The sequence below is a fragment of the Rhynchophorus ferrugineus genome, unplaced genomic scaffold (assembly GCF_030347505.1).
Source record: "Rhynchophorus ferrugineus isolate W39M unplaced genomic scaffold, kcgeb_rfMv2 rfM7, whole genome shotgun sequence".
NCBI classification, from domain to species: Eukaryota; Metazoa; Arthropoda; class Insecta; order Coleoptera; family Curculionidae; genus Rhynchophorus; species Rhynchophorus ferrugineus.
In genome coordinates this window covers 8,088,091-8,113,836 of record NW_027472586.1, presented here as the reverse complement: position 1 = coordinate 8,113,836, position 25,746 = coordinate 8,088,091, and the positions used below count along the sequence as shown (strand labels likewise).

At 38.1% G+C, this 25,746-nt stretch overlaps 6 protein-coding genes across 14 annotated transcripts in view; 3 read left to right on the top strand and 3 right to left on the bottom strand.

The window, feature by feature from the left end:
- On the top strand, positions 1–4,155 carry LOC143199404 (uncharacterized). Its single transcript, XM_076409198.1, has 6 exons — positions 1–143; positions 3,172–3,269; positions 3,383–3,475; positions 3,537–3,665; positions 3,717–3,919; positions 3,969–4,155. Exons 1-6 carry the CDS (start codon positions 124–126, stop codon positions 4,083–4,085), a joined length of 660 nt encoding a protein of 219 aa, XP_076265313.1. The 5' UTR covers positions 1–123; the 3' UTR covers positions 4,086–4,155.
- LOC143199382 (uncharacterized) lies at positions 158–1,823 on the bottom strand. Its single transcript, XM_076409165.1, has one exon. The coding sequence runs from the start codon at positions 1,765–1,767 to the stop codon at positions 265–267; it is 1,503 nt and encodes a 500-aa protein (XP_076265280.1). The 5' UTR covers positions 1,768–1,823; the 3' UTR covers positions 158–264.
- Positions 4,156–5,392: 1,237 nt separating the features above from the next.
- On the bottom strand, positions 5,393–8,143 carry Ublcp1 (Ubiquitin-like domain-containing C-terminal domain phosphatase 1). Of its 3 annotated transcripts, none has more exons than XM_076409183.1 (7): positions 8,006–8,143; positions 6,696–6,854; positions 6,493–6,645; positions 6,278–6,442; positions 6,011–6,222; positions 5,803–5,948; positions 5,393–5,753 (listed from the first exon to the last, which is right to left on the bottom strand). In XM_076409183.1, exons 1-7 carry the CDS (start codon positions 8,121–8,123, stop codon positions 5,573–5,575), a joined length of 1,134 nt encoding a protein of 377 aa, XP_076265298.1. In that variant the 5' UTR covers positions 8,124–8,143; the 3' UTR covers positions 5,393–5,572. The 3 variants fall into 3 exon arrangements, with proteins under 3 accessions (XP_076265298.1, XP_076265300.1, XP_076265299.1); XM_076409185.1 differs by lacking the exon at positions 8,006–8,143 and adding an exon at positions 7,753–7,876; XM_076409184.1 differs by lacking the exon at positions 8,006–8,143 and adding an exon at positions 7,065–7,206.
- Gem2 (Gemin 2) lies at positions 6,899–7,847 on the top strand. Its single transcript, XM_076409191.1, has 3 exons — positions 6,899–7,100; positions 7,159–7,274; positions 7,329–7,847. The coding sequence occupies exons 1-3, from the start codon at positions 6,974–6,976 to the stop codon at positions 7,812–7,814; spliced, it is 729 nt and encodes a 242-aa protein (XP_076265306.1). The 5' UTR covers positions 6,899–6,973; the 3' UTR covers positions 7,815–7,847.
- Positions 8,144–8,221: 78 nt separating the features above from the next.
- On the top strand, positions 8,222–15,569 carry sp3 (phosphatidylinositide phosphatase spermathreecae). Of its 3 annotated transcripts, XM_076409141.1 has the most exons (15): positions 8,235–8,408; positions 8,500–9,119; positions 9,179–9,348; positions 9,404–9,576; positions 9,737–9,929; positions 9,985–10,150; positions 10,209–10,370; positions 10,426–10,496; positions 10,637–10,858; positions 11,094–11,152; positions 11,207–11,460; positions 11,981–12,212; positions 12,268–12,486; positions 13,990–14,414; positions 14,471–15,569. In XM_076409141.1, exons 1-15 carry the CDS (start codon positions 8,312–8,314, stop codon positions 14,879–14,881), a joined length of 3,474 nt encoding a protein of 1,157 aa, XP_076265256.1. In that variant the 5' UTR covers positions 8,235–8,311; the 3' UTR covers positions 14,882–15,569. The 3 variants fall into 3 exon arrangements, with proteins under 3 accessions (XP_076265257.1, XP_076265256.1, XP_076265258.1); XM_076409142.1 differs by lacking the exon at positions 10,637–10,858 and having other exon boundaries at positions 8,222–8,408; XM_076409143.1 differs by lacking the exons at positions 10,426–10,496; positions 10,637–10,858 and having other exon boundaries at positions 10,209–10,384.
- Positions 15,570–16,651: 1,082 nt separating this feature from the next.
- LOC143199386 (putative G-protein coupled receptor No18) overlaps positions 16,652–25,746 on the bottom strand; it is a 148,269-nt gene continuing 139,174 nt past the window's right edge. For 2 of the 5 annotated variants that reach the window (XM_076409171.1, XM_076409170.1), the window contains exons 4-8: positions 23,192–23,378; positions 20,041–20,153; positions 19,753–19,911; positions 19,318–19,454; positions 18,835–19,262 (exon numbers count right to left, since the gene is read on the bottom strand). In XM_076409171.1, the coding sequence (XP_076265286.1) occupies positions 18,985–19,262; positions 19,318–19,454; positions 19,753–19,911; positions 20,041–20,153; positions 23,192–23,378 (874 nt within the window). In that variant the 3' untranslated portion in view covers positions 18,835–18,984. Of the gene's footprint in view, positions 19,263–19,317; positions 19,455–19,752; positions 19,912–20,040; positions 20,154–23,191; positions 23,379–25,746 lie in introns of all 5 variants that reach the window. The other 3 variants (XM_076409174.1, XM_076409173.1, XM_076409172.1) reach the window with 3 other exon arrangements.

The following is a 25,746-nucleotide window of genomic DNA, read 5'->3' as shown; positions in this document are numbered from 1 at the left end:
TTTGATTAAATTTTACATGACATGATGTCAAAACGAATATTAGATGACCAATAATACAAAAGCTGATGAGTGATAGTTTGTCACTTTTGAATATTGAGACAGTTTATTTTTTTAAAGGAATATATGGGAGGTTTTTTATCGAGGTAAGTTAATACTATTTTCTTCCTTACGTATTATTATTTATTAATGTTGAATTTTACAAATGGACTTACTTTAATATAACGAAGTATAAAAGTGTAAAATATTCCATATTAATTATTATAACTAATCTAATTCATTTTCGGTTTCCTCGTCGTTATGCCGCATATTTGCGCTCCATCCGGTTTTGTCCGGGCTCAACGGGGACCATCCGTTTTCAGTCGCCCTCATTTTATCATCGGTCATCATCATCATACGGTCGGTACCCGACTTCATGGACTCATGCACTCCCCCTACCTTCTCGTCTTCGATTAGGTTGTCCTTGATCTTCATATCTTTCTCCTTTTTTTCGGCATCAGCAGCCCGTTGTTTCGTGATCTCCTCCATTTTCTTCATGGTATGTAGTTCCTTCATCTTCAAGGGCATCGTGTCTTCGTCCGCATTCCTGTATCCCACCCCGTATGTTGGTGGTGGTTTGTAGGCGGGTGGAGAGGGATACGAATAGGCTGGAGGAGATGTGTAGGGTTTCGGCGGTGGAGCATAGGGAGCAGCGGGGGGGCTATAAGGTTTGACGGGCGCTGGGGGCGGTGATGGCGCATAAACTGGTGCGGCCGGTGGGGAGTAGGAGGGAGCGGGCTGCGGTGGTGGTGGTGCTGGTGCACTATATGCTGGCGGAGCTGGGGCTGGCGCGGGGGCAGGAGCTTGTGGAATATACGACGGAGGTGGTGGTGGTGGAGGAGGAGAATAAACTGGCGGGGGTGCCGGAGGGCTATAACTCTTTGGTGGAGGGGCGTAAGATGATGGAGCCGCCGGTGGCTGGACCTTATATCCCATATAGCTCATAGCCCCATAGCTGGCGGGTGGGGAATACGAGCCGTAGAAGGGTCTGTTATAGCTATTCACGGACGATCTGTAATAACCACCGGGAGATGGCGGCGCTGCTATTGCCCCGTGAGAATAACCGGCCAGATTGGGCTGGCAGGTAATGACCAGTCCGCTGTGCGGTTTCTTCTTATGCTCGGCGGGCACGAAATTCAAAGAGTGAGGGGCCGGGGGGTGCGGTGCGTATCCTCCTCCGTAGGGCGGAGACATGGGAGGCGGCACTCCGTAACTAGGCGCTCCGTATCCGCCGTAACCTCCGGCTTTCCGCATCATCGAGCCTACTTCTTCGTTCGAAGCCATTCCCATCATGGACATGTGTTCGGAGCTCATGTCGTCTTCAGCATCCCTGTAGCTGGCATACGAGGTACTGTGAGCGGCGGCATAAGGCTTCGGAGCTGGAGCTGGCGCCGAGTACGGTTTAACAGCCGGAGCGTAAGCCGGTGCTGGTTTGGGAGCGGTATAAGCAGCTGGTGGAGGCGCTGGCGGTTCTGGCGCGGGATACGAAGGAGTATCACAAACTTGGTAAGGTTTTTGGTCGGGTCCAGGACGGATTTCCACGCACAAGGTAGTGGTGGCCGATTTCTTCCGTCGTTTGTTGTCGTTCATGGTCTCGTCGGGCGCTTCATCTGTTTTGCTGGGTTGAGGCTCCCCCACTGACGGCGATTGGTCTTCTGTCTCTTCTATTTCGGAGCACCGAATCGAACTGGTCGCGAGAACGACAAGAAAAACGACACCGAGTACTTTCATGCTTGCTGGTTGTGGTGTAGTGTGCTTGAACCGGGCCACGAACCACTTTAAATAGATTGTTTTTGTTGATTCGGCAGTTTATATGCTCATGTATTGTAGTACACATGATATTTTGGTTGTGGCGAATATTTTACTTACTCGTTGGCGAATTAAATTGAATTAAATTTTTCAAAATAAAAACGTAAAAAAAAACATTTTGGGCTATCCATACGACAACAAAACAAAAAGGCATTTTTTCTTGGCGAAATACGTGTTTAATTTTATGTGTTTGTTGTGTTGCCTAACAGTTTTTTCTCCTAAAATTATCACCTTAAAAAGTGTTCTAGACATAGTCAGGTATACAAAAAATGTTGAGGGCAAAAACAATGGATTTGTGTCAAAAAATATTGATTTTCGTGCTAGTGTTGATGAAATAAATATAATTGAAAAAATTACTTTTAAAAAATAATACATAAATGTATATATGAAATTAATATTAAATATGCAGTTAATTGTATATCGGTCCCGAAAAAATAATTAATATTAAAACCGTTGATTATTCACACACCCAATATAACTGCAAACATTTTAAAACCATTCATTCATAGTAATGCATCTGTTTTAGTACTTTCCGCCTTGTCGGAACTTTTAGATGCTCTTCGAGCACTATTTTGTCCGCATTTACAGGATTTTTTTGATATACTGTTCAGTAAAGGGACCCTAATGAGGTCCAGAGGTATGAAAGTGTCGGAAAGAAGTGGGCTCACTTGCTGGATGATCTTCAACAGTTTGTCGTCGGGATGCGGTAAAGAAAAAATCGTTTTATGACCTTGAGGTGGTGTTGTCGTGGACTCGATCGACTGGCACAACTCCTTGGCGTCTTTGACATATTCTAAATCGACGTTCCTGGCTGAGTCGGAATCTAAAGCCTCCTGGGACCGATCGAAGAAATTTATCGGTACGGGGAGATGATCCTCTACTTCTCCGTAGTCTGACGGGAGTACCGAGTATATGGGTATCTGATCAGCGATTCGGTTCTCTGTTATGACGGGCCTGAAACAACCACAAGCCCACGGATGCTTCGAACACGACCCGAGCTTGGGGTAACCATGCAACGATCCCACGTGGAGGGTAATGAACAAGATAACGGCCGTTGCTTTGAACGAGTTCATTTTCTCTCGACTGTGAGTTATTTAACAGATTGGTTCAAATATTTATAAGCACATATCCCGGGAACCTTCGTACGTTTTAGGTCATCAATCCTTAAAATATGTCATGTTGCTGTTTAAAATACACGCTTGCAGAAAAACATAACGTATACTACTACGAATTGGGGTCACTAGTCACGTAATCCGTTGCGATTTTCTGTCAACAAATGTTCCTATACAGGGTGTATTAATATGACCGGGATATTATGTTTTCCAGGTCCAGCGTGTATCAGTGTATGGGATGTGGGGAAAAGGAGATCATATCCGAGGCCAGTTTAGGCGCCATCGAAGAAATCGTCGAGAGTTTGAGAAGAAGTAACTAATTTTATAGTGAGCCCTCAGTTTTATACCGTTAGCTTTAATATTTTTTTTGTAAAAACACTTGAACGTAACGATGGCGAAGACTAAATGATCCCAAAACGTCTTAGATGTTCGGGTGCTGGGCAACGGATGGATATTTCGAGGCGAAGGTGTGGCCAATCAAGGTGTAGTCAACGAGATAGTGTCGGCAATCGAGAATGGTTCGGCCAGAGGGTTTGCTTTAATATCCCTGTTTGTTCTGATTCAGTAAAATCGTCCTAGGAACCCCCCGGACCGTTAGAACCATGCTAGATGCTGGCTGGAGAGTCGAGGCTGCCCAGGCACTTTACATATACCTCACCCGCCTGGAACAACCTTTAATACCGGCTTCGATACAATCCTTAGTGTTAGGTATATTGCTCGTTACGTAACAGCATCGTACTTTGGACCGTTCTGTTTTAGACAACAACAACAGAAACGTACCACCGGAAGTGGTAGCGTCGGACGTCCTAGGCCTGATAAAGGATGAACTCCCCCCTCGTCATATAGCTCTAGTTGCCCTGATCCTAAACCTCCTCGACTGCAGCATAAAAATGTCTCCCGCCGACGAGCTGCGAGGTCACACGTTGCCCGTATCGATGCTGCCCCATTTTTTCAACATCGAGGTGAGTTCGGTTTAAGGCCCTCCCTCTATTGATCCGGTCTCTCTTGCAGAACCACCATTTCATGGATGAATGGCGTCGGATATTGGTGATTTTCGTCGAGCTGATTCGGCAAGCCTCCACCACACTGATGCCCACGCCATCTACATCGACGGCACACCTTCGATAAATATTATTGTGTGTTCCTTACTTTATGTGCGGTATACCATACTGTTTATATACGGCGAAATATATTAAAGTTTAACTTACATCGTCGGAGTAGCTTTATTTCAATCATTTTAGTCGAAGAAATATTTTGAAATAATGTAACGATAACGAGGGATAATACAAAAATGTTTACTTGATTGAACATATTACGAATATAAATAGCCAACAACAAGGATATATTAATTTATGTATATAGATAAACTATAGATAAACTTTCAATAAATTAAATAAAATAGAAGACAGGTTAATTAATCTTTATTATATTAGCTCTCCGAAAACAGCCAATAATTAAAAAATAAGGGTAATTTTCAAATAGATTAGAGCATTTTTAAAAATATTTAAACTTATTTGTTTTATTTTACTTCGATCAGCTTCGGCGGTTCTCTACTAATACGAAAAAATCTGTCAGTAATAATGCTTTTTATATTATTTTGAAGATCTATGTAAAACAATTTCTTTAAAGTACACTAAAAATTTAATTTAATTTGGGACAATTCCACTAACTTAAAGGTTTGTAAACATTTTATAGTTTCGATTCCTAGATTCCAGGAACACACAAACCCGCTTTCTCCCCTTCGAATTATGGACACCGTTCCAAAAAATCAATAAACGTTATTTCAATTGCTTTCAAGCGAAATTAGTCAAAATCCGCAGGATTAACCGAACAAGAGGTCATTATTATAGGATATGAAACATCAGTTAACATTTAACAGAAACGAGTCTCATATTGATTTTGTTTATTATAATTTTGTTTTCGTATTTGTAAGTGGACAGATAACACTAAAAATGAATAGCTCTAATAATCATTCATAAAACCATTTTTTTGTGATTATAGTGGCAACGTGTATAATTTTTTAATTAAACTATATTTTAAACAAGTTTTAATTTGTTCAAAAATACATTTTATTTTACTTTGTGCCATTCTCTATTCACTTGCTTTTGATACATAGACTTAATACTATACAATAACTGTCTTTCACTATGACAACACGATTTTTTCGTACTTGACATAAGGTCAAAATCACAAAATACGGAGTACTTTATTTCGCGGCCAGAACCGTCCTCAAAAGAAAATATCTTGGTTATTATAATGTATTTATGATACCTATGGCCTTAATTGAAATATTTTGTTTCTGTAATTTACAATCAAGCAACAACAATTCAGATTCGGCAAAACCGCTGACGCCACCCTTGATGTTTATCAAAACACGAAAATTGTTTTAATAAATTAAGGTCAATCGGTCGCTGGCTCAGTAAAAACCCTCCACATACGAACAAGAATGTATATTTTTTTCTGCCATTTAACAATTAAAAACAAATACTGTCCACTAAACGTTAAATATCGAACACTTTGTTCCATTTGTCGGTGAAATAATTTTAATGCTTTGTTGGTACGAGCAAGGACGAGAGGTTTTTTGATAGCAGTAGCGGCAGCAGGAATTCCACGTATTAACACTCCGTTCGGTCGGCCCGATCCCGGTCTTTGTTCTCCCGATTATCCTTGCTATGTCTTCTCTTCTTGGGCTTGTACTTTTCCCAATGTCGGTGATTGATTTTGGTAAAGTCGGCGCAGTGTTCCGCAAGATCCTTGAGGTATTTCGATAGACGCAGAAGCTCATTGTCCTTAAACCTAAAAAACGAAATGAACAGTACACAAAACCATGAAATACGTGTTTTACCTATTTAGGTGGGCTTCTCTGAATGGTTTAATCCTCAGTCCGTTTTTAGGGTTCATGATGAAATTCCTTCTGATATCGTCGAACATTATCGTATTTTTTGGTGAAAACTGTTCGAATTTACCCCATATTACTCCTAGAGGTTTTACCTGCATAAAAGAAAAATCGATAGCCCCATGACATCCTAATTCATACACACAGAGCAACTCACATCAATAACCCCATACTTTGGTGTGTGTACAGATATCATTGCCAAAGAATCTAAGTAAAAAGCAATTTTATAGTTAGGATGCTTGTCCACGCCGAGTAGCTTCATTTTCTCTATGATCCATTTCATATTGGTAGCTGACCAAATAACTATATCATAATCCTCATATGCGCTAGTTAAAAATTCATGCAAGTAAGGTCTCATCAATTCAGACCCTTTAACATTAATTATCTTTCATTATATTACTCAAATGTGTGGATAACGACAAACCTGATTGAGCTGTAGTTCTATGGTCAAATAAAGTGTAATCAATGTCCAGCACCAAACATTTTTTCCCAGGCCTTAACCCATTTAAAATGTTAATTTCATATTCTTTGACTCTACGTGCAACTTTGGCCAAATATACTTCTTGATTTTCTATAGCAACTTCCTCATCTGAAATACATTAACCTGATGTTCAAGTAAAAACTATCTATCTTATGCACCTTCAATATCAAAATCGTTAACGACTTCTGGCATATTAGTTGGAGCTGTATTGGCCTCAACAATATCTTGTTCCAGAGACCCCATCATCATTATTTTGAAGTTTGGTTTCAGTTTTAAAGTGCTTATTTTACATTCTTCGTCCGTAACTTTTCCTTAAAAAACATACAGTTTATTTTATTCCAATGTTACTATATAATTATACCCTTTAATTTTAAATTCAAAAGTTTCTGTCTCTCTGGTCTCACTGCAGTTTTGTATAAAATTTCCCTTTTTAAGTCAGCCACTGAATCTTCCTCGGATATATAGATCTCGTATTCTTTCCCGCTCCATTTAATTATGAGCGGAATCTTCCCGTCCATGGCTGAAAATTTTCGAAATTTGTTTTGAATATCGTTTGGGGTTATAGATGACAAAAACTCAGTTTGTTAGGTTAGGTTCTATGGATATGCATCAAATTTGATTTCAAATTTTCAGTAAATTATGCAGTTTACAACGAAAATGCATCCGAGTGACTCGGATTCAAGCGACGATGAGTTTGGGATTCAGAAAAAAGCTCTAGATGTATCTTTACCTGAAGATTTCGATCCCAATTCTATACCACAAACAGGTATTAAAGTTCTGATATAATCAAGATTTAAACTTTATCAGTTATTTCGAATATCTAGGGGAGGAATATTTGCAACATGTTATATATGAGAGGACCAAGAAATGTAAAAAGTGGGTTACAGCTAACAAAGATTTCTCGAGGTTTAACAAAAACCAAACTGTTCATATAAACAATGTAAGTTATGAAATGTATAGTTATTATTTTGCAAAATATTGTGCAACTTTTTAGGATGTCGTTAATAAAAAAGCACTAGATAAGTTTTATCCTACCAAAGAGTGGCAAGATAAAGCACTTGAAAGTTTTACTCAACTAAGGAACTTTGTGAATAACACTGAAAAACCAGCGCCTGGGAAAGATAGGTTCAAATATGATGATTTGTTGGCATACATTCAAGGTGCTCCACCAATATTTTCGGAAATAACACAGTATTCACAGGCAGCAAAAGTACAAATGTTGCAGGACATATCTAATGCTTTAACCACTGATAATAAGCAGTTGACACCAAATGCCGGAGCTTGGATCTATGCAATTTTAGTCTTGTTAGAAAAACCTTTGACTCCAGACTGTTGTTTCATACTCAGAGAATTCACAAAAAAGTGTTCAGATATTCGTGCTAATCTAGATAGTAGTATTAGTATAGAGGATTCATTACCTTTAAGTTTATTTATTTGTATTATATCTAGGTTTTTTAACCAGCTGGATTTATCTGACTAAATACTTTGTGTAAAGTAAATGTATTTTATATAATTTGTTGTTTTAATATACACATAAAGGTATACAATCAAACATATAAAGGGAATAAACATAGGAATAATTTGCTTAGTTCAAACATTCAACCCATTTTATAGAAATTATATTTTTTGAGTGTGGGTATACATCTATTTGGGTTTACACGACAAACTCACGTTTACAGCACGTAAATAATCTCATGATTAATACAAGCGTTCCGGCTAATCGTCTAAAAAATTTACAGGGATTTCCTTGAACTGATTTGAGAAAGTATTTCGCATGAGCTAGCAGCATTGATTATTCTCCCTTCTTACTGATTATTCACTTTTTTTATCCCGTTCTCGCTCACACCTGCGTAAGTGTCTATTTTGTATTTTTGTTACATTTGTTTTGACGTTTCTTAACCTCAAGGTTGACTGTGTTTTGGTTCAGTGACAGCTCCCCGTGAAATTTAGAGATTTTGTGGTGTTTTAAATGTTAATATGGAATTGTTTCGTACCAACGAGTTTTATATTTTTGTAAAAGACGAATATTCCTTGTGGTGGGATCGAAACACTGGAGCTTTCATCCCGAAAACAGGTAGGTTGTCGGAATAATTCCTTTAACCCAGTTTCATCTTAGAGTTTCTGTACTGACTGCATCACAGAAATTGCATTCTTTATGGTTTCAGGATGGGACCTGCCTGATGCGGAGGACCCTGTGTGTTTGGGGGTATGCGATGGAATCATTGGGAAGGTAGAATATGTTCCTCTGTTTGATCCGAAATTGTTGCTGATAAAAGACAGTGCTTCTGTGGGAAAATTACATGGTGATAATGACGTTTACAAAATCAAATCAGTCGTATTTTTGCCGCTCAATCACGAGGAAGTGACGCTGAATTTAAAACCTTGTCAAAAACATCAAACAATTGGTTTGAAAAGGGTGACTAATACGAATTCCCTACTAGAAATTCAAAAAAACACTTTGAGCAAGACATGGGGAACACTTAAAAGTGCTGGTAACACTATAAAGAACACCACTCAGCAAGCTGCAGCTATCGCAACTGGGATGCCAAAGAGAGATATCAAAGATAAAGATAAATTCGAAAAACAGATAATTGAGGAGTTCTATAAAATTTTCACAGATACTAATTCATTTTATTATTCACGCACTACCGACCTAACCAACTCATTACAAAGGTTATGCAATCTAGAGAAGAATAACTTGATTGATTCCAAATGTCTTTGGAAAACTGTGGACGATAAGTTCTTCTGGAATAAACATATGTTGGGGTGTTTGATAAACAGTCAGGTTGGTGTGGAATGTTTTAAAATATCGCCTCAACAGTGGAAGGAATTATTTTATTTTAGAATAGTCTCTGTGATCCTTGGATATTACCAATAATTCAAGGATATATCCAGATAGAAGACTGCAAAGTAGATGTAGGTAATTTTTTAGATGATGAAGACAAGGGGAAACACTATGAAATTTTCACCTTATGTATATTATCAAGGAGAAGTCGGTTTAGAGCTGGGACAAGGTTTGTTATACGCGTCACCAATATTTTTGAGTTGTACTGGAATCTTGTGTTTTAGGTATAAAAGACGTGGGGTAGACGAAGATGGCGAGGTGGCGAATTATGTGGAAACGGAGCAGATTATAATGTATCAAAGTCACGAGGTTTCATTTCTTCAAGTCCGGGGTTCAGTGCCTGTTTTCTGGTCTCAACCCGGATACAAATATCGACCGCCTCCTAGATTGGATAAAGGTAAGTCACCGTTAAAACTATTAGGTATGTCAAAAAGTAATCCATGTTTAATGACAAAATTGTTTTTTAATAAAAATTATCGTCATTAGGCAACTGTGGAGTGCTTTTTCACGTATCTAGTAGGTTACGTTAAAGCATCCTAACTTTCATAATGATTCAGGTGAGAATGAAAACTGTGTGGCCTTCGATAAGCATTTTACAAAAGAAATAAAAAAATACGGACCGATCAGTGCCGTTAATCTGGTCGATCAGACGGGGAAGGAGAAAGTGATTTTCGATGCCTATTCTAATCACATGTTACAGCTTGACAGTCCTTTCTTAACGTACGTCACATTTGACTTTCACGAGTACTGGTGAGTTGATTTAACTCGGAGTTTTATCTCGGGATTTGTCATGTTCTGTTTATAGTAAGGGTATGCATTTTGAGAACGTGTCGATATTGATCGGCGCTCTCGAGGACATCCTGAAGGATATGAACTATTGCTGGCGGGACAAGCAGGGACATATATGTTCGCAAAATGGTGTTTTTCGCGTAAATTGCATGGATTGTCTTGATAGAACGAATGTGGTTCAGGTAAAAAAAAACAAGCGGGCGTTGGAGATGTTTTAATTTCGGTGATTCCCTTTTGTAGACGGCTTTGGGAAAAGCCGTGATGGAGATGCAGTTTTGTAAGTTGGGTCTGGTATCTCCCGAAGGAGAGATACCCAACAACATCAAGGTTACCTTCCAGCTTTTGTGGGCGAATAACGGAGATATTATCAGTAAACAGTACGCCGGTACCAACGCTTTAAAGGTAGTTCCGCTACGGTTAGTATCCCCCTGTTTCTATCTTCTAAATGGTTTTATAGGGCGACTATACGAGAACCGGCGAGCGAAAATTCACCGGAATAATGAAGGACGGCATGAACTCCGCGAACAGGTAAGACAACCACTCGAAATTCCCGGCTAGTCCTTTGTTTAACGTTGCAATTCAAGGGGGAAAACATCCGTACCTCACCGACTTACGCTTAATGCCCGATTGAATAACTCTAAAATCCCGTTATTCCTTATCCTTTGTAGATATTTTACCAATCATTTTAAGGATTCCGTGCGCCAATGCGCCCTAGACGTGGCTCAGGGCCTCCCCCTGAGGGACTACGAAATTCAAGATTTCTGGGCGTACCTCAGGGTGGCTAGTTGCATCGCCACCGAGTACCTGCCCGAGGAGGCCCCCTCCGTGGCCCCCCATCTCGCGCTGCAGCAAGAATTCGAACTAGCCCATCTCGTTTATCAAATGTCTAGGTCAGTGTCCAAGACTGTTTCATCATTTAATTTTAAACTGCGCTGAATTAAAATACGTACTAACTCCCCCTTGGTTGTGTTTTTTTTTCTGTGTGTTGTTTTCTTGTGCGTAATTTTTAATGCCTTATAACAGGTGAGAAGGCTAGTGTTCAATGGGTTTGCAGTAAGTCAGATGTCCTGTAAGACGCGTGGGTCGGTTACGGCACCGATACTAATTGCCTGTGATTTATTTTAGGTACTACCTGAGTCGGTTCAAGGATTCGGCCAGGCAGGGCACGATAGACATAATGTTAGGTACTTATTCCGATTAAATACTTAACCTGACCGTTCAGAAACCTCTTGTTTTAGGTAACTATGTGTCGGAGGATGTGTTCAGTGACGCCAAATCGAATTACGAAGAGGATAATATAGCTACGGCTGAGCATGTAAAGTTGCTGATCGAGGACTGTAAGAAGATGCTGATCAATCAACCCGAACTGGTGGTTGGATCCTGGGGCTTGATCAATGCCGATCCGATTGTCGGAGATCCTAGCGAAACCGAGATGGACTCTATTCTAATCTTGACCAGGGATTCATATTACGTAGCAGATTATGATGACCAGGTAACAGTTCATTTTGTTTAAGACATGAATGATTGAATGGCTCCACATGATGGGGTTGTCTGAGGCGGGACCCATATCGATATATTTATATTATTATTGCTAGTTCGTTGTTTCTGATACCTTTTTTTGCTCTTCGGTTTACCGAATCTAACAAAATCACTATTTGTCCAGTCAAGGACCCGTTTTCATATCTTCAGTATAATAAGTCTTTTAAAAAATCAGTATTTTTCTGATATATCATTTTTTTCCAACCAATGAATTTATTTTGCTCTTCATTATGATAATTCTTTAAAAAATCAGTATTTTTTGGATCTCTCAATATTTTTTGACAAACCTCCTTTATTATTTATGATTAACTATGGGTTTTAGTCTGTACATTCTATTAGTTTGATTCCCTTTTTATGAAATATCATTGGCTTTCTTTCTCCTATTTTTATTATTATGACTGATACCATGAATTCTGTAGGGTAATTATCCGTCCTGTTTTCTTGTTCATTCAATGATCTGATTGTTATTTCAGGTGGATAAAGTTACCAAATACCAAAGAGTGGAACTGAAAGATATCGATCTTTTGGAGTTTGGAATGCCTCAGTCGACAGGTAACCTGTTTAAACTCACCAGAAATAAGCACTGTATAAGAATCAACTATAAGGTCGACGGCGTTTCCGGTTATTATCACATGTTCAGGTCGACTCAGCTGAGGTTCTTCAATAACATGGCGGTGCTCATCAAAAACGTCGACGAGGAAATCGGTAATGAGCCATACGGTGGGTCAGCGTGTCGTTTTATCGTTCCTTCTGATTGCAGAGTCTTTGAAGACTATTTGCGAGGCGTTCTCAGTTGCGATTGACATTGCCGGGTTGCCTCCGGTGCCGTTGAACTTGGGTCAGGCCTTGGACAAGCGAAAATCGAAAGTCCTGGTCGACCGTAGCACCACGAGCTCCAGCATTTACCTGGATCTGGCGAGTCTGCCTCAAATCACCAGGAACGTGTCTGAGACTCAACTGTCAGCTATTAAAAGTGCAGGTAACTAGTTCTAAGTTAGTAGGTGGGTGAAAAAGTAACTCCCTTTTTTTAATAACTTTTATCCCACAAAGCTATTGCCGTTAGCACGAATAAATTTTTACCAAAATGATACTCCGCTAGCATAACAGGTCAGTTGAAAAGTTCCCGGCCTACCATTGTAAAACACATTTTTTTTGTCTAAAATTTTCTTCCTTCAAACGACGACTGTTGCGTTATTTCACGCTTTGGAGCGGATTAATTGTGTGTAGTCCACTCGGATAACTGTCGATTGGATTTCGGAGAGAAATGATGGGGCCATGTTACATCCATTGTCACATATCGACGCAAAAACTCGGGTTTATTACGCTTGATCATCCCGAAACACTGCGCCGAATCTTCAACTCGTCGTTATTTTTGGTCAAAAGTAAGCTCGCTCGGCACCCACTTTGCACAGAGCTTTCTCATACCCAAATATTCGTGAATGATATGATGTACACGTTCACTTGATATCTTTAGAGTGTCTGCAATTTCATTCAATTTCAATTTACAGTAATTCAAAATCATTTTGTGGATTTTTAAAATGTTTTCGTTGGTAACAACCTCTTTTGGGCGTCCACTGCTTTCACCGTCTTCGGTGCTCATTTCGCCACGTCTAAACTTAGCATACCAATCCTTGATGGTTGATTTTCCTGGGGCAGTGTCCGGAAACTCGAAATCAAACCAAGTTTTTGCTTCAACTGTGTTTTTTCCCTTCAAAAAGCAATATTTTATGAACATGCGAAATTCCTTTTATATATTTTTTTCACAACAATAAAAGTTGCAGTTGCGACAGCTGTCAAATTTATACACGCATCTTTTGAGGGTGGATTTATTTCTAGTGCCGCCATCTATGTGTCAGGCCGGAGACTTTTCGTGAATTACTTTACGTGCATTACTTTTCTTGTTTAATCAAAAGAAAAAAGTCGCTAAAAGTCATCATTTGCTGGTAGAAAGTTACGGTGAGTTACAGTTACGCAAAAGCGGTGATTTCAATATGATTTCAATTCCAAGACAAATAACGTTTTGTTAAACCGAAAAAGTGCAGAGACTGCAAGAGTTATTGGACGAAGGCCCAACCCAAACTCAAAAACGATTGGTAGAAGCGTTAAATGTGGCGCAAGAAACGAATAGCGACAATTTATCAAGCAATGGGGAAAATCAAAAAGATGGGTGCCACATCAATTGAATGGCAGGCAAATGGAAAATCGAAAAATCGTCTGTGAAATTCTGCTTCAAAGGTACTATCGGAACTCATTCCTGCATCGAATAGAGACACGGGTGATGAAAAGCGGATTTATTTTGAAAACGTTAGGCACAACAAATCATGCTTATCACCTGTCGACTCCAAGGCCAAATGGTTTTCGTCGCGAGACAATGCTCTATGTTTGGTTGAGTTTCTTTTCCGAAAAAAACGTTAAAGACTTTCCGGTAGACCTGGTATAGCTTAATTTTTCATGTTCTAATATATGTATAACACCTTTTCAGGATCCAAGGCGATATCGAATATGACCCAGCAATTTTCCAAACTCAATAAGATATCCTTTAAATCCAAGCTGAAACCCAAGCCGCGCTTCACCATAGGACAGTCCACTAGACCGGACAGCACCAGCGAGTCCGACGAGGAATACGAAGACTCCATCTTCCAGCCGAGGACCTCCCCTGGATCCGGTACCGATTCCAGCGGTGCAGCTAGCGTGGAACAGGGTCTGGAATGCACCGAAAGCTCGATGCTGAACGAGGACGTGTTCTTACCCAGCGTTGGAATTGTTATGGGTCAAAATAATAGTACAAGCGACGGCAGCGAGGGTATGTTGGAGGAGAAGAAAAATATGGTGAGCGGAAAGGAGACATCACAGATGAATCACATGCAATTAACTGGTGTTGTACACGGAGTTGCTCCAGAGATTCAGGTATGTAGCTACTGTGGAGTTATCGATCAATGTTATTTTCACCGTTATCTTTACAGGTAACTACCGAAAACGTACCGAGTATAGAGCAGAAGCTCTCACCACCGAGGTCACTGAAGCTGCACGAGAAACACAGTCGTTCTTCGGGTGAAATCGACGACCCCTCCCTTATCGTCGAGTACAAGGCGGCCATGGATCGTTCCTCGTCCGATTACGACATTCAAAAGAACATCTCTCAGAGTCAGAGCGACTCGGGCCTAAAGAACCGTCTCGCCAGCCCGGTATCCAGCGCGAGGGAGCTGTTTTCGCCTCTTAGCAGGTTAGCTAAAGGCGTACAAACGTTCGGCGCCAACTTGGACCCGAGAAAATTAGCGACTCAGACGCGTCAGATGACCGCCAGGGATGTCGAGGAGCACAAGAAGATGATGGAGAAATGGTCCGGCAAGAAATGCAAGCTTATCGCCCTGTAAGCCGGGCGGGGAGCGTCACGGATAGTAGCCTAGAGAGTTGTAGCAGTTCGATCGATACGTACGAGCCCTTTATGTGTGCAAGTTCCTAATCTTTTTTTTTAAACGATGTTCTCGTTTTTATTTCAGGAAGTATTCATGAGCTTTAATACTGTACATGTGTAGAGTCGTAATGATGGATTTAGTCGGAGCAAGATTAGGCAGTTTTAATAATTGTATCGGATAGGCAAAGCTGAGTCAATTATATAACGATAAGCTATCAGAAGTAGTTAAATCTTACTGGTAGTTTTGTTTACCCGGCTTTTTTAGACATGTTATATATTTTTTAACAATTCTTTTAACTGAATTTAAGCTAATACCGGTATTATATATAGGTAGTAAATCCCTACTTTTTTTTAAATGTATTTATTTCAAATAACAATAAAAAATACGTACATATTTAAGAGATATACGCAATAATTTATGGAGCAAGAATATTGGATTGTTTTTCCTCTGTTGAATATTTATAGTTTATCTTTATTGAATTTAGATATAGATTTGTAGGATTCTCTATTTATATTGTTGACTATGTTTTGACCAAATAAATCTTTGTATAGAGCGAACCACTTAATATAGCATGTGATATTATATGTAATAAATATATAAGCTGAAAACAAAAACAAATGTAATAAAAGCAAGGCATTTACGATTATTTTATTGATACTAATTTTCAAAATACAAGTTTGTGCTATAAAGCAGTAGTGTGGATAGTCTTCCTCTTCAACGCTGTCCCTTGTTACAGACATGTGTAGGAAAGGCAACAACACAGTTTTCCATTCATATGACACGGCTTCTTTGCAAACACTTACTCTGCTGATCCCATCAAACATGAGCTTCAGACACAGCTGCGATATGCGGGAAATTGGCTAAAATTCAGATATTTACAGAATAACTGGAAGAGGGCTCAGGTGCTTCTGTTTTGTTTTAAGTTTTTAAAGCCGAACGAAAATTTTTTAAATACATACAGTGTAAATATAAGCCTTGTATTGCCTTTAACCGATGTCCTGTCCATCCTTTCAGTAATCACGTGTAACTTTGTATCCACACGTGTTAAACGATTCCGTATTCCAGTTCCCATGTAAGCTTTAACAACGATTACTTTTTGTTTACCTCTACCTCTGATCTACCGTATATTTTATTAACTGGTGGTGCCACCTAACGACAACAATGGGTGTTAAAAAGTATGTTGCAGATGACAATCTATTCAAGCAATCAACTCGCACTTTGAAATCGTTGGTTGGTCATACTTTGGCGCAGGTGGTCGCGCGTTTTTCACCCGACGACAAATATACAAGCCCAATTCATCTTTCTTATACCTGACAAGAATAAGTTACATACCTATAGTGTATAGTATATATGGTTACATACTACATAAAAAAGTTAAGGCCAGTCAAGCGTTTGTCACATGCTCATAAGCTTATTTATAACAGAGGTCAGATAATATTTGATGTCAAATGTCTTAGAATTTGTCTTAAAAGGGAATTAAAATTGTATTTAATAAAAATAGTTATTTGTGTCTTTATATTTCAGTTAAACAAAATAAAATTTGTTTGTTCTTATATTAGGTAAGCCACGAAAATTACCGTAACGTCACAATTATTATGTTTGGGATTAGACTGTGGTTGCGTCTGGCTTTTACGGACAGAATAATTGCAATGCCATGACCGAAAAAATTTATATAACAAAATTTGTTGTGAAGTCAAATACAACATAAAGAAAATGAAACAATCAGAATAATGCCAACTTGATTTATTACAACACTCTATTTTAACATCCTTGTAACACCCATGGAATAAAAATAAACTATAAATAATTCTTTGGAACATTTACAGCATTTTTTGTACATTTTGCAGAAGTATATGTACATATATGGCCTTATTAAATACATATAGTTTAAATGACGGTTTCTTACTGGCTAATTTATTATAATCTAACAATAAATATTTTAAATTATTACAAAATATAATATTCGAGATATTTGGTTTGAATTGACTAGCATTAAGTAATACAAGAATTTTTAGTAATGAAGGAAATACTTAGCATACTCTGTATATCTATATAGTTTTTTTATTACATGTTCGCATGACTTGTATAGGTCCGAAGGTCTCTGGAATATCATGATTGACTAGACACAGTTAATGGAAACAATCGTATTTTAACTTTCGCGTGGGTAAGTTTGAAATGATTGTCTCGATACGTTGTTTGTATGGGTGTATTTACCTAAGACCTATAAAAGTCCTTTATTTTTTATAGCCTACTATATACAGTTTTCTTTAATTCTAACAGAATGGAATTATTCTTAACAGACTTAACTTTAGCAGTATATTTCCCCTTAGTTTTTGTACATATATCTTATTATGGACGATTTGTCCTTGAAGTTTGTTGCTGCAACCGTTAACACATCAAAGCCCAAGATCCCACACATAAAAGACTATTTCACGAATGACATCGTTTTATAAAAGCTGAATTATTGAAGTCTTTAACTGACACTGACATAGACAGTAACTTTGACAGAATGTTGAACAAATTTTCTGCTCAAAAATATCGTACAAAAACGGGTATGTATATTCACCTCAAATGTCAATAGAATGTTATATAAGATATAATCAATTAATTATATATATCATTGATACTTGACAATGTAATGAACAATTCATGCACTACACAGGTTAGTACTAAGCGCCAAAAATGTTTGTCAATCTTAATTGTCAAATTTTTGTTTGTAGATAATATTTTTACTAATTATAAACTTGTCAACATTTTTATTGTTAATAAATACGTACGTAATTTATATATTTTCTTAATTACCTGTGTTAGTTCAAAGAATAAAGAGATAAAATTTACCGTTTTCGTTTTTCAACCGCCAGACGGCGTTTCAGTTCTGTTTAAATCGCCCCTTATTTCTGCACTATAATGTGACACATGACAGATGTCAGATTATCTTTGGTCGTTGATCCTAAAGTATTTATTTGCTTATTTGTGTAGTTATATGAAATAATTAAATCAAGTTTTAGTATAATATCAAGGGAGTTGCGTTTTGTGTAAAAAATATCGGCAAAATAATATTGTTTTCCGATAAAATGCTGAAAATATGTCAAAGTTTGTTAAAATTGAGGAAGGTATATAATCTTAAATATAGTCTATCCAATAAAACAGTCAATGCGCGTCATCAAAAATTATAATTGCAACGTTGCCACGCCAAATTTAAGTTTTCGTTTATTTTGAATCTGACAAAATACTAATGTAAATAAAATAATGAAATATTGAAAATAATGTGATAAAATATAATTTATATTAATATTGTAGTACATTTAACGCATAATTATTAAACGACTTAAACTAAAGTTAATTAAACAGTCATAATAGTTTGTAGGTTAAAGTTGTTTTATTATATTTACATTAACATATGACAACGGTGACGACCAGTACCAACATAAATCGAATTTTATAGAACGATTTAGTTAAATGCTTGGATCAGATAACATTCTGTCTCTTTTTAACTAGAAAAATGTTAATTAGTAAAATGATAAAGAAAAATGTCCCGAGTTTAAAAGGGATTTTATGTTTTTATAAACTGAATTTGGTAAAACGTTCGATGGTGTTGATGACGTGCATTAGCTGTTTTATTGGATGGACTCTGCAAAGATATTGTTTTGTCAGTTATGAAAAGTGGTTGTCACAAAGCCTGTTATGAATTAAATACATAGCTCAGTGTTTACTTTTATTCAGATTTAGTTTTAAATGAATTTTAAAAGTTATATTTATGCAGTAGAATGAAATATAAAGTGTAATATTATGGCGATGATAAAAATATATAAAAAAATGGCCTTTAATAGGGTGATATTTAAGTGATTTTTTCTCAGGTCCTATAAAATGACGTAAGTCTTTAGATAATGGTGTCTTGGGCTTTTTTGAATATACAGATTGTGACAATAAATGCATTTTGGAAGCATATGTATGTACATTCCTGTTTACACTCTGGATTCTTTTACCGAAGTGTGGCTCCACTTGACGGGCGACTGACGCACGATCAACGATTTCGGGAACTTTCACACCTCGTCCTCTTGTCATTTGGCCATCAGATTGCCGGCTTCCGCTCTTTTTTGCTGGGAAGCGACAAACTCCCGATTGTAGGTGCCCCTTTTGAAGTGCTTCACCGTCAACCGCCAGAAGGCTATTCTGAAGTCGGGACTGTAGAAGGCGTAGATGAAAGGGTTTATGGCCGAGTTGATCCAACCCAGCCACGTGCAGCACTGCATGATGAGCTGGTTGACGTTGTTCTGTTGTATGAAGGGCGTTAACAGGTAGAAGATGAAGAAGGGCAGCCAACACAGTATGAAGCCACCTGAAAATCGAGAACCTGAGCTGATTCGGTGACAGAGGGGTGAGAGGATGCTTACCCATAACTATGCTAAGTGTCTGTGCAGTCTTTGTTTCTCTTCTGAACGATGATACTCTGGAGGCTGGCTCGTAGTTTAGCATGGAGGCATCCAGATGTATGTGGGGTTCTGGTCTGGTCCGCGGTGGTAAGGAAGATCTAAAACAGTTGCTGGTTAGTACATGTCCTCGAATATTAGATTGTTCCTGTCTTTATTTATTCATAGTACTTTAATTTATCATAACTTTAAAGTGGTACGTGTTACAAAAAATCCGTTTAGGTTTTTGCGTATAGCAAGTACAATTTGACAAAAAATCCATTTTATTTAATGTTATAGAACAAAGGAAAATTGTCACAGAGTGTTATTATAAATTTATTTTTTCCCAATTTTCCAGGAGTTATTAAACAATTCGGATTTGCCATGTCCTCAAAAATATCCTCCCTAGAGGTTTCCTACCTGAAAAAGCTACTGGAACTTTTCACGGGCGTCAGAGGCTCATGATTGGGATAAGAAAAACTCATGTTTGGCCGAAGCAGTCTCGTGGAATTCGAAGACTTCTTGGGAGTCTCCGCGGTGCTGTTCCGGTGATTGCTGAGGATCTCTAGGTTGTGACTGCTAAAATACGGAAAATATCCATCAGTTTTAGTTAAACGGCAGCAAGTGCTTGAAGAAAACAAAAGATGTAGGGCCATTGGATGGTTAGAGGCGATCAGAAAGGGTTATAACAACATAAAGAGAACTAACCATGCATGCAGATGTCGGTAATACCTGGCGCATCTGTGGTTTCCCTCTTCCGTTTCCGACGACGCCCTGTCCACGTCCGATTCCTCTGCCTGCAGAACGTTTTGCTTTCCCTTCTTGAACAAAGCGAACAATTAGAATTACTTACTAAAGCGCTTTCCTACGTAAATATTAGTTAATAGTGCTCAGCAATTCAGATTTAGGCGAACTATATTACGAGGGTAGTTCAAATATGATCGAGAAAAATATTCTGACACGTTTATTTACTATGGAAAAAATGTACAAAAATTTACAGTTTTCTAGGTATTTCCCCTCACTAGTTACGCATTTTGTCCATCTTTCCGGAAGTTTTTTGATGCCGGTGTCGAAGAATTCCTTGGGAAACTCGGACAGCCATGTGCGCACGAACTCCTCTACCTCGTCATCAGTGTTGAATCTTTGACTTCCGAGGGCTTCTTTCAGTGGTCCAAACATGTGATAGTCGCGGGGTGATAAATCCGGAGTTTAAAGGGTGTGTTCCAGTACCTCCCACCCTAATTCCGATATCATTGCATTGACAAACCAATTTGTTGTTTTGCGCGGCGAAGGTTGTCTGGTTCACGATCATGTGGCTAATTCTCGAAGCTTTCGCGGCCGTCCTTGAATGCTTTGGCCTATTTAAACATTGCAACCCTACTCAGGCACTCACTACCAAACTGATTTCGCAAACTCAGAAAAATTTCCGTCTTTTTAACGCCTTCCTACCCCAAAAAACGAATGACAATACGTTGCGCTACAGCGGTCGGAACTTGACGTTCACTCATGGTCGTAGCACGCACGTGAAGCATGCGTTCCCGACGAAAACTATGCCACAATTTTCATAAGGAACTCATCTATCACATACACAAGCCACGACCTTCAAAACATATATGCGCGTCATCTCCAGCGTTTGTCTTCATCATATTTTAACCTCCCTCGTATATACTATACTAAGAAGATACAAAAAGGAAGATTCCTGAAGCTAAGGGTACCGAAAAATATCGATAAATCGATATATCCATATTTTCTCAAAAAATATCGATATTTTTTTGCCCGATATTTCGATATTTATGTTAGTTGATATTTTTCCATAATTTATCAAAGAAATTAAATGTATGTCTTAAAATTTATAAAAGCCATTTAATTGTTTTTAATAAGCATTCAAAACTTTTACTTAACTTTAAAGGTTTATTACACTTTGATCATCACTACATAGTATAAAACAAAGTCGCCTTTTCTGTCCCTATATCCCTATGTGCGCTTAAATCTTTAAAACTACGCAACGGATTTTGATGCGGTTTTTTTTAATAGATAGAGTGATTCAAGGGGAAGGTTTATATGTATAATACATGCATAATATACTAAGGCAACATTGCTAATTTTAGAGGATTCTAACGTGATGTCGTAAATTAACCAATTTTTTTAGGCTTATTTAGCAATTAGCAAAAACGCTGCCTAACCCTACGAGTTAGATCAAATTAATGTACTACAGTATTGTACACCATAAAAAGGTCTACAAAAAAGTCCGCGATGGTATATGTTTATCTTTTAGGGATAACCCACATTAACCATTTTTATTGTTTACTTTCTACGTGAGAAAATGGCTTATTTACGAAGGTATTTTAAGCAATACGGCATTAATCCTTATCGAATTAAGTACCTTAAATACAGTGTGCAATTAATATAGATCAATATGGTTCCTTACAGCATGTAAATTAAACAAATATTTTCGGAGATATTACAAATTTAAAATTTGCGTTTAAAAATGTGTAAAAAATGTATGAATTTAGATATTCCAAAGATAGCAGGAAATCTTCATAGTAAGTATAGGGGAAGAGGAACTGTTTTACTCCAAATTTAATGCGTGCAGGCCAAGGGCAGTAATGAATGAACCAAAAATACTGGATCAATTTTAATCATGTTTTCATTGAGTGACATAGGCATATATATTTTATGCCCGTGCAAAGTCGGAGCGGGCCGCTATGTTTTTATATACAACGTTCATATTTTGTCTGTAGTGTATTTAATTTAGTATCAGCATTGCACCCGTGCGAAGCCGGGGCGGGTCGCTAGTATAGAATATTAATTAAAAATACCCTTAATTTTTAAAATTTTTAGAGAATACCGATATTTTTTTTTGCCCCGATATATGATGTATTTATATATTTTTTTCTTAGCGTCCCTTAAGTACCAAACATATTAGCTAGGCTATAGAGTATCGAAACTTTTTTCTTGGGACTGTCCTTATTCTCCGAAAAAAATATATCGAAGTTAAAATAGTGTATCAATACCAAAAATATTAACTCGGCTTTAGACTACTATCGAACCCTGTTCCAGGATTTCCTAGGATATTAGGCTGTTGTCTAGAAATATCGATATGGTTAAAAGGATGTATTCATATTTTTTATTCTCCTACATAAAGATATATCGACATTTAAAAAAAAATCGACGCCGACATACCGATAATTTTGAAAATGTATTTTTATGTTTGTATTAAATTTTATTTAAAAAATAGTTATGAATAAAATATCGATATATATTTTTTGATCGGTATTTCTCGATATTCTTTCAAAAATATCGATAGTTTTGCACTGGAGTAACACACCTTGAAACCTAGATGTCTCCCTCCTGGCAATATTTAAAATTAAGTACCAAAAATATTAACTCGGCTTTAGACTACTATCGAACTCTGTTCCAGGATTTCCTAGAAGATTAGGGCTGTTGTCTAGAAATATCGATATGATCTAAAAATATCATATTTTTTATTCTTCTACATAAACATATATCGACATTTAAAAAAAATCGACGCCGACATATCGATGATTTTCAAAATGTATTTTTATGTTTGTATTAAATTTTTTTAAAAAAATATTTATGGATAAAATATCGATATATTTGGTCAACATATAGATATTTTTGTTCATATATCGATATTGATATTTTTTAAAAACCTATCTATTAGATCCACTATCTCGAAGTCAGTTATTTAGTCGAATTATTTTCTAAAATTTCCCATTGATCATTTGACACAAGGTGTGGGGTTCAAGGAAGCCCTAAACTTGGTGCCTTAAATATTGTACGTGGAAGATTGCCTTCTGGGTTCTTCTAGATTTTACGTTCGATTCGCCGTACGTACCTGGTGGTATGACGTGTCGATGTGGCTGAGTTGGTCGTGCCTCTGGGCTATGACGCACGAGATCCGCACGTAGACGTACAACATAACCACCATGGGTATGAAGAACGAACCCATGGCGGAAAAGATCACGTAGCCCGTGTTTTTGTTGTATCTACATGTTTTTTGATTGTGCCTTCCTGGTTCATACCTGAAAAAGAAACACAAGCGTTACGAGGTGGCATTAAAAATTAAAAATAATAGCAAACTTTCTGTTCTATACCCAATAATGTACATGACACAAAGGCACTCTTTAGAATCTTATAGTTTAACAACATAAACTAAAAAAAACAATCTCTGGGAGTATAGACGAGTCTAATATGAATGAATTTCATTTTTAAGAGTTCAGTTATAAGAGTTTTATATTTTTTAATTTTTAGGTTTCATTTTTCATAAGAAACTTTCTCTCCTATCTGTCAGAAAATTGTGTATTTAAAATTGTGCTTGTTACAAACAATGGTTGTTTACGAGTCTTGAAGATGTCTTGTCTTGTCCGAGTCTTATCCACTTGAAGTTCTATATATTTTTTGCACATTTTGAGTTGCAATACCTCGTTATCTATCGATAACTTCAAATTGCTTCCAATAACGTTTGATTGAGTTTAAGTTCAAGTTGTTTTCGTTTAGCAAGCATGTGCTTCTAAGTTAGATGTTGGTCTAGATGCATGACAAGGAATGATTAAAAAACTATTAATATTCATTGGAGGACATGCTCTTCTAGTTCTGAATTATACCAAGAAAGCACTATTACGCCAGTTATTTAAGATGCAAAAGGAATTCTGTTAGTCGATCGCCTCCAAACTGGTGAAGTAAACAATTCGAATTCTTACGGTAATCTTTAAGATCAATTGCATGTAAAACTTTGCGAATAAAAATCTTTTAAGTAAAACTATAGTTATGGGGATATTCTGTGAGAAGAAATATCAACGTAATATAAGTATTTTAGAACGAGGCGAGGCCTGAGAAATATTTTGGGTCCACCCAAAAACTGTAGGAACAATTAATTACACCGATGCCTTCAGATTTCAACTCCTGCAGAAGAAATTAAGAGATCCGCGACAAGACATGGAAAAAAACCACCATTATGTTAACACTAAAGTGCTGCAAAACTTGGATAACACTGAACTAGAAAGCAGACGCAAGAGCTTGTGTGGTGCAGTGTACTGAATAGAAAAAAACATTGAAAAGTACTACTAGTTTTTATTTTATTAGAGACTAAGTAACGACCAATGGGTCTTCCTAAATAAGTACCTAGTTTCTGTAGAGAAAAATTCTGCTGTCGAGTAGCAATAATACGAGGGTGGTTCGAATATGATAGAGACAAACGCTGTAGATGGCGCGCATGTATGGTTTGAATGTCGTGGTTTGAGTATGTGATTGCTCGGCCCCTTACGAACAGTGTGGCATTGTTTTCGTCGGGAGCGCATATTTCACGCTCGTGCTTCGACCACGAATGAACGTCAAGTGCCGATCGCCGTAGCGCAACGTATTGTCATTCGTTTTTTAGTGTGGGAAGGCGTTAAAAAGACAGACTTTTTCTGCGTTTGCGAAATTAGTTCGGTAGTGGGTGTCTGAACATCCAAGGATGGCCGCGAGACCGTCGAGAATGCCACGAGAAGCCACATGATCGTCGACCGCGAACCAGCATCACACCAGACCACATTCGCCAACTAATTTTGAAGGACCGTAGGATGAGTGTCCGAGATATTTCGGCTGAACTCGGCGTCAGTATTGGTAGTGCAGAGTCTATCATCCATGAACACTTTCAATATAGCAAAATAAAGGCGCGATGGGTTCTTAAACTGCCGAACTTCGAGCAAAAATTTACGCGGTCGAAGGTTTGTCGTCGTTCGCTGACGCGATAGGTGGCGGAGGATGGTTTTTTAACGCGAATCTTCACTACAGACGAGACATGGGTACACTATTACACTTCCAGGCAAGATGTCGTCTAAAGAGTGGAGCAAGAAGGAGGAAGGGCCGCCAGTCAAAGCGAAGACAACCAGGTCTGCGGGTGAGGTTCTGTGTACGGTGTTTTGGGACCGGCGGTGCGCGCTGTACGTCGATTTCCTGTGCACTCAACGTACCACTAATGCTGCATACTACTCTAACCTTCTGAAAACACACATGAAGCCCGCTTGTCGCTCGAAACGGAGTAGCATTCTAGCACAAAGTGCGATTCTTCTCCAGGATAACGCGCGCCCTCGTACCGCGCGTCTCACTCACCATACAATATTGGAATTAGGGTGGGAGGTACTAGAACACCCCCCCAACAGTCCAGATTTATCAGCCTGCGATTACCACATATTTGGACCACTGAAAGAAACCCTCGGAGATCAAAGAATCAAAACCGACGACGAGGGTAGAAGAGTTCGTACGCACATAGCTGTCCGAGTGGCCCAAGGAATTCTTCGATACCGGCATAAAACACTTCCGGAAAGGTGGACAAAATGGGTTTTTAAAAAAATTCTTTCGTGGAAAAAGATCTAGCTACTCTAGAGGAAATACAAAAAATGGAAAATA

Excerpts from the sequence above, each read along its gene's own strand:
- LOC143199382 (XM_076409165.1), bottom strand. The coding sequence starts at position 1,767 with ATGAAAGTACTCGGTGTCGTTTTTCTTGTCGTTCTCGCGACCAGTTCG.
- LOC143199404 (XM_076409198.1), top strand. The coding sequence starts at position 124 with ATGGGAGGTTTTTTATCGAG. Across the intron at positions 3,476-3,536 it reads AGTGTCGGCAATCGAGAATG|GAACCCCCCGGACCGTTAGA; the intron begins GTTCGGCCAGAG and ends AAATCGTCCTAG. Across the intron at positions 3,920-3,968 it reads CCCATTTTTTCAACATCGAG|AACCACCATTTCATGGATGA; the intron begins GTGAGTTCGGTT and ends TCTCTCTTGCAG.
- Gem2 (XM_076409191.1), top strand. The coding sequence starts at position 6,974 with ATGCAGTTTACAACGAAAATGCATCCGAGTGACTCGGATTCAAGCGAC. Across the intron at positions 7,101-7,158 it reads CAATTCTATACCACAAACAG|GGGAGGAATATTTGCAACAT; the intron begins GTATTAAAGTTC and ends TCGAATATCTAG. Across the intron at positions 7,275-7,328 it reads AAACTGTTCATATAAACAAT|GATGTCGTTAATAAAAAAGC; the intron begins GTAAGTTATGAA and ends GCAACTTTTTAG.
- sp3 (XM_076409141.1), top strand. The coding sequence starts at position 8,312 with ATGGAATTGTTTCGTACCAACGAGTTTTATATTTTTGTAAAAGACGAA. Across the intron at positions 9,349-9,403 it reads CGGTTTAGAGCTGGGACAAG|GTATAAAAGACGTGGGGTAG; the intron begins GTTTGTTATACG and ends CTTGTGTTTTAG. Across the intron at positions 9,930-9,984 it reads TTTGACTTTCACGAGTACTG|TAAGGGTATGCATTTTGAGA; the intron begins GTGAGTTGATTT and ends TTCTGTTTATAG.
- Ublcp1 (XM_076409183.1), bottom strand. The coding sequence starts at position 8,123 with ATGCTGCTAGCTCATGCGAAATACTTTCTCAAATCAGTTCAAGGAAAT. Across the intron at positions 6,223-6,277 it reads TAGAACTACAGCTCAATCAG|GGTCTGAATTGATGAGACCT; the intron begins GTTTGTCGTTAT and ends TTAATGTTAAAG. Across the intron at positions 5,949-6,010 it reads CAAAGTATGGGGTTATTGAT|GTAAAACCTCTAGGAGTAAT; the intron begins GTGAGTTGCTCT and ends TCTTTTATGCAG.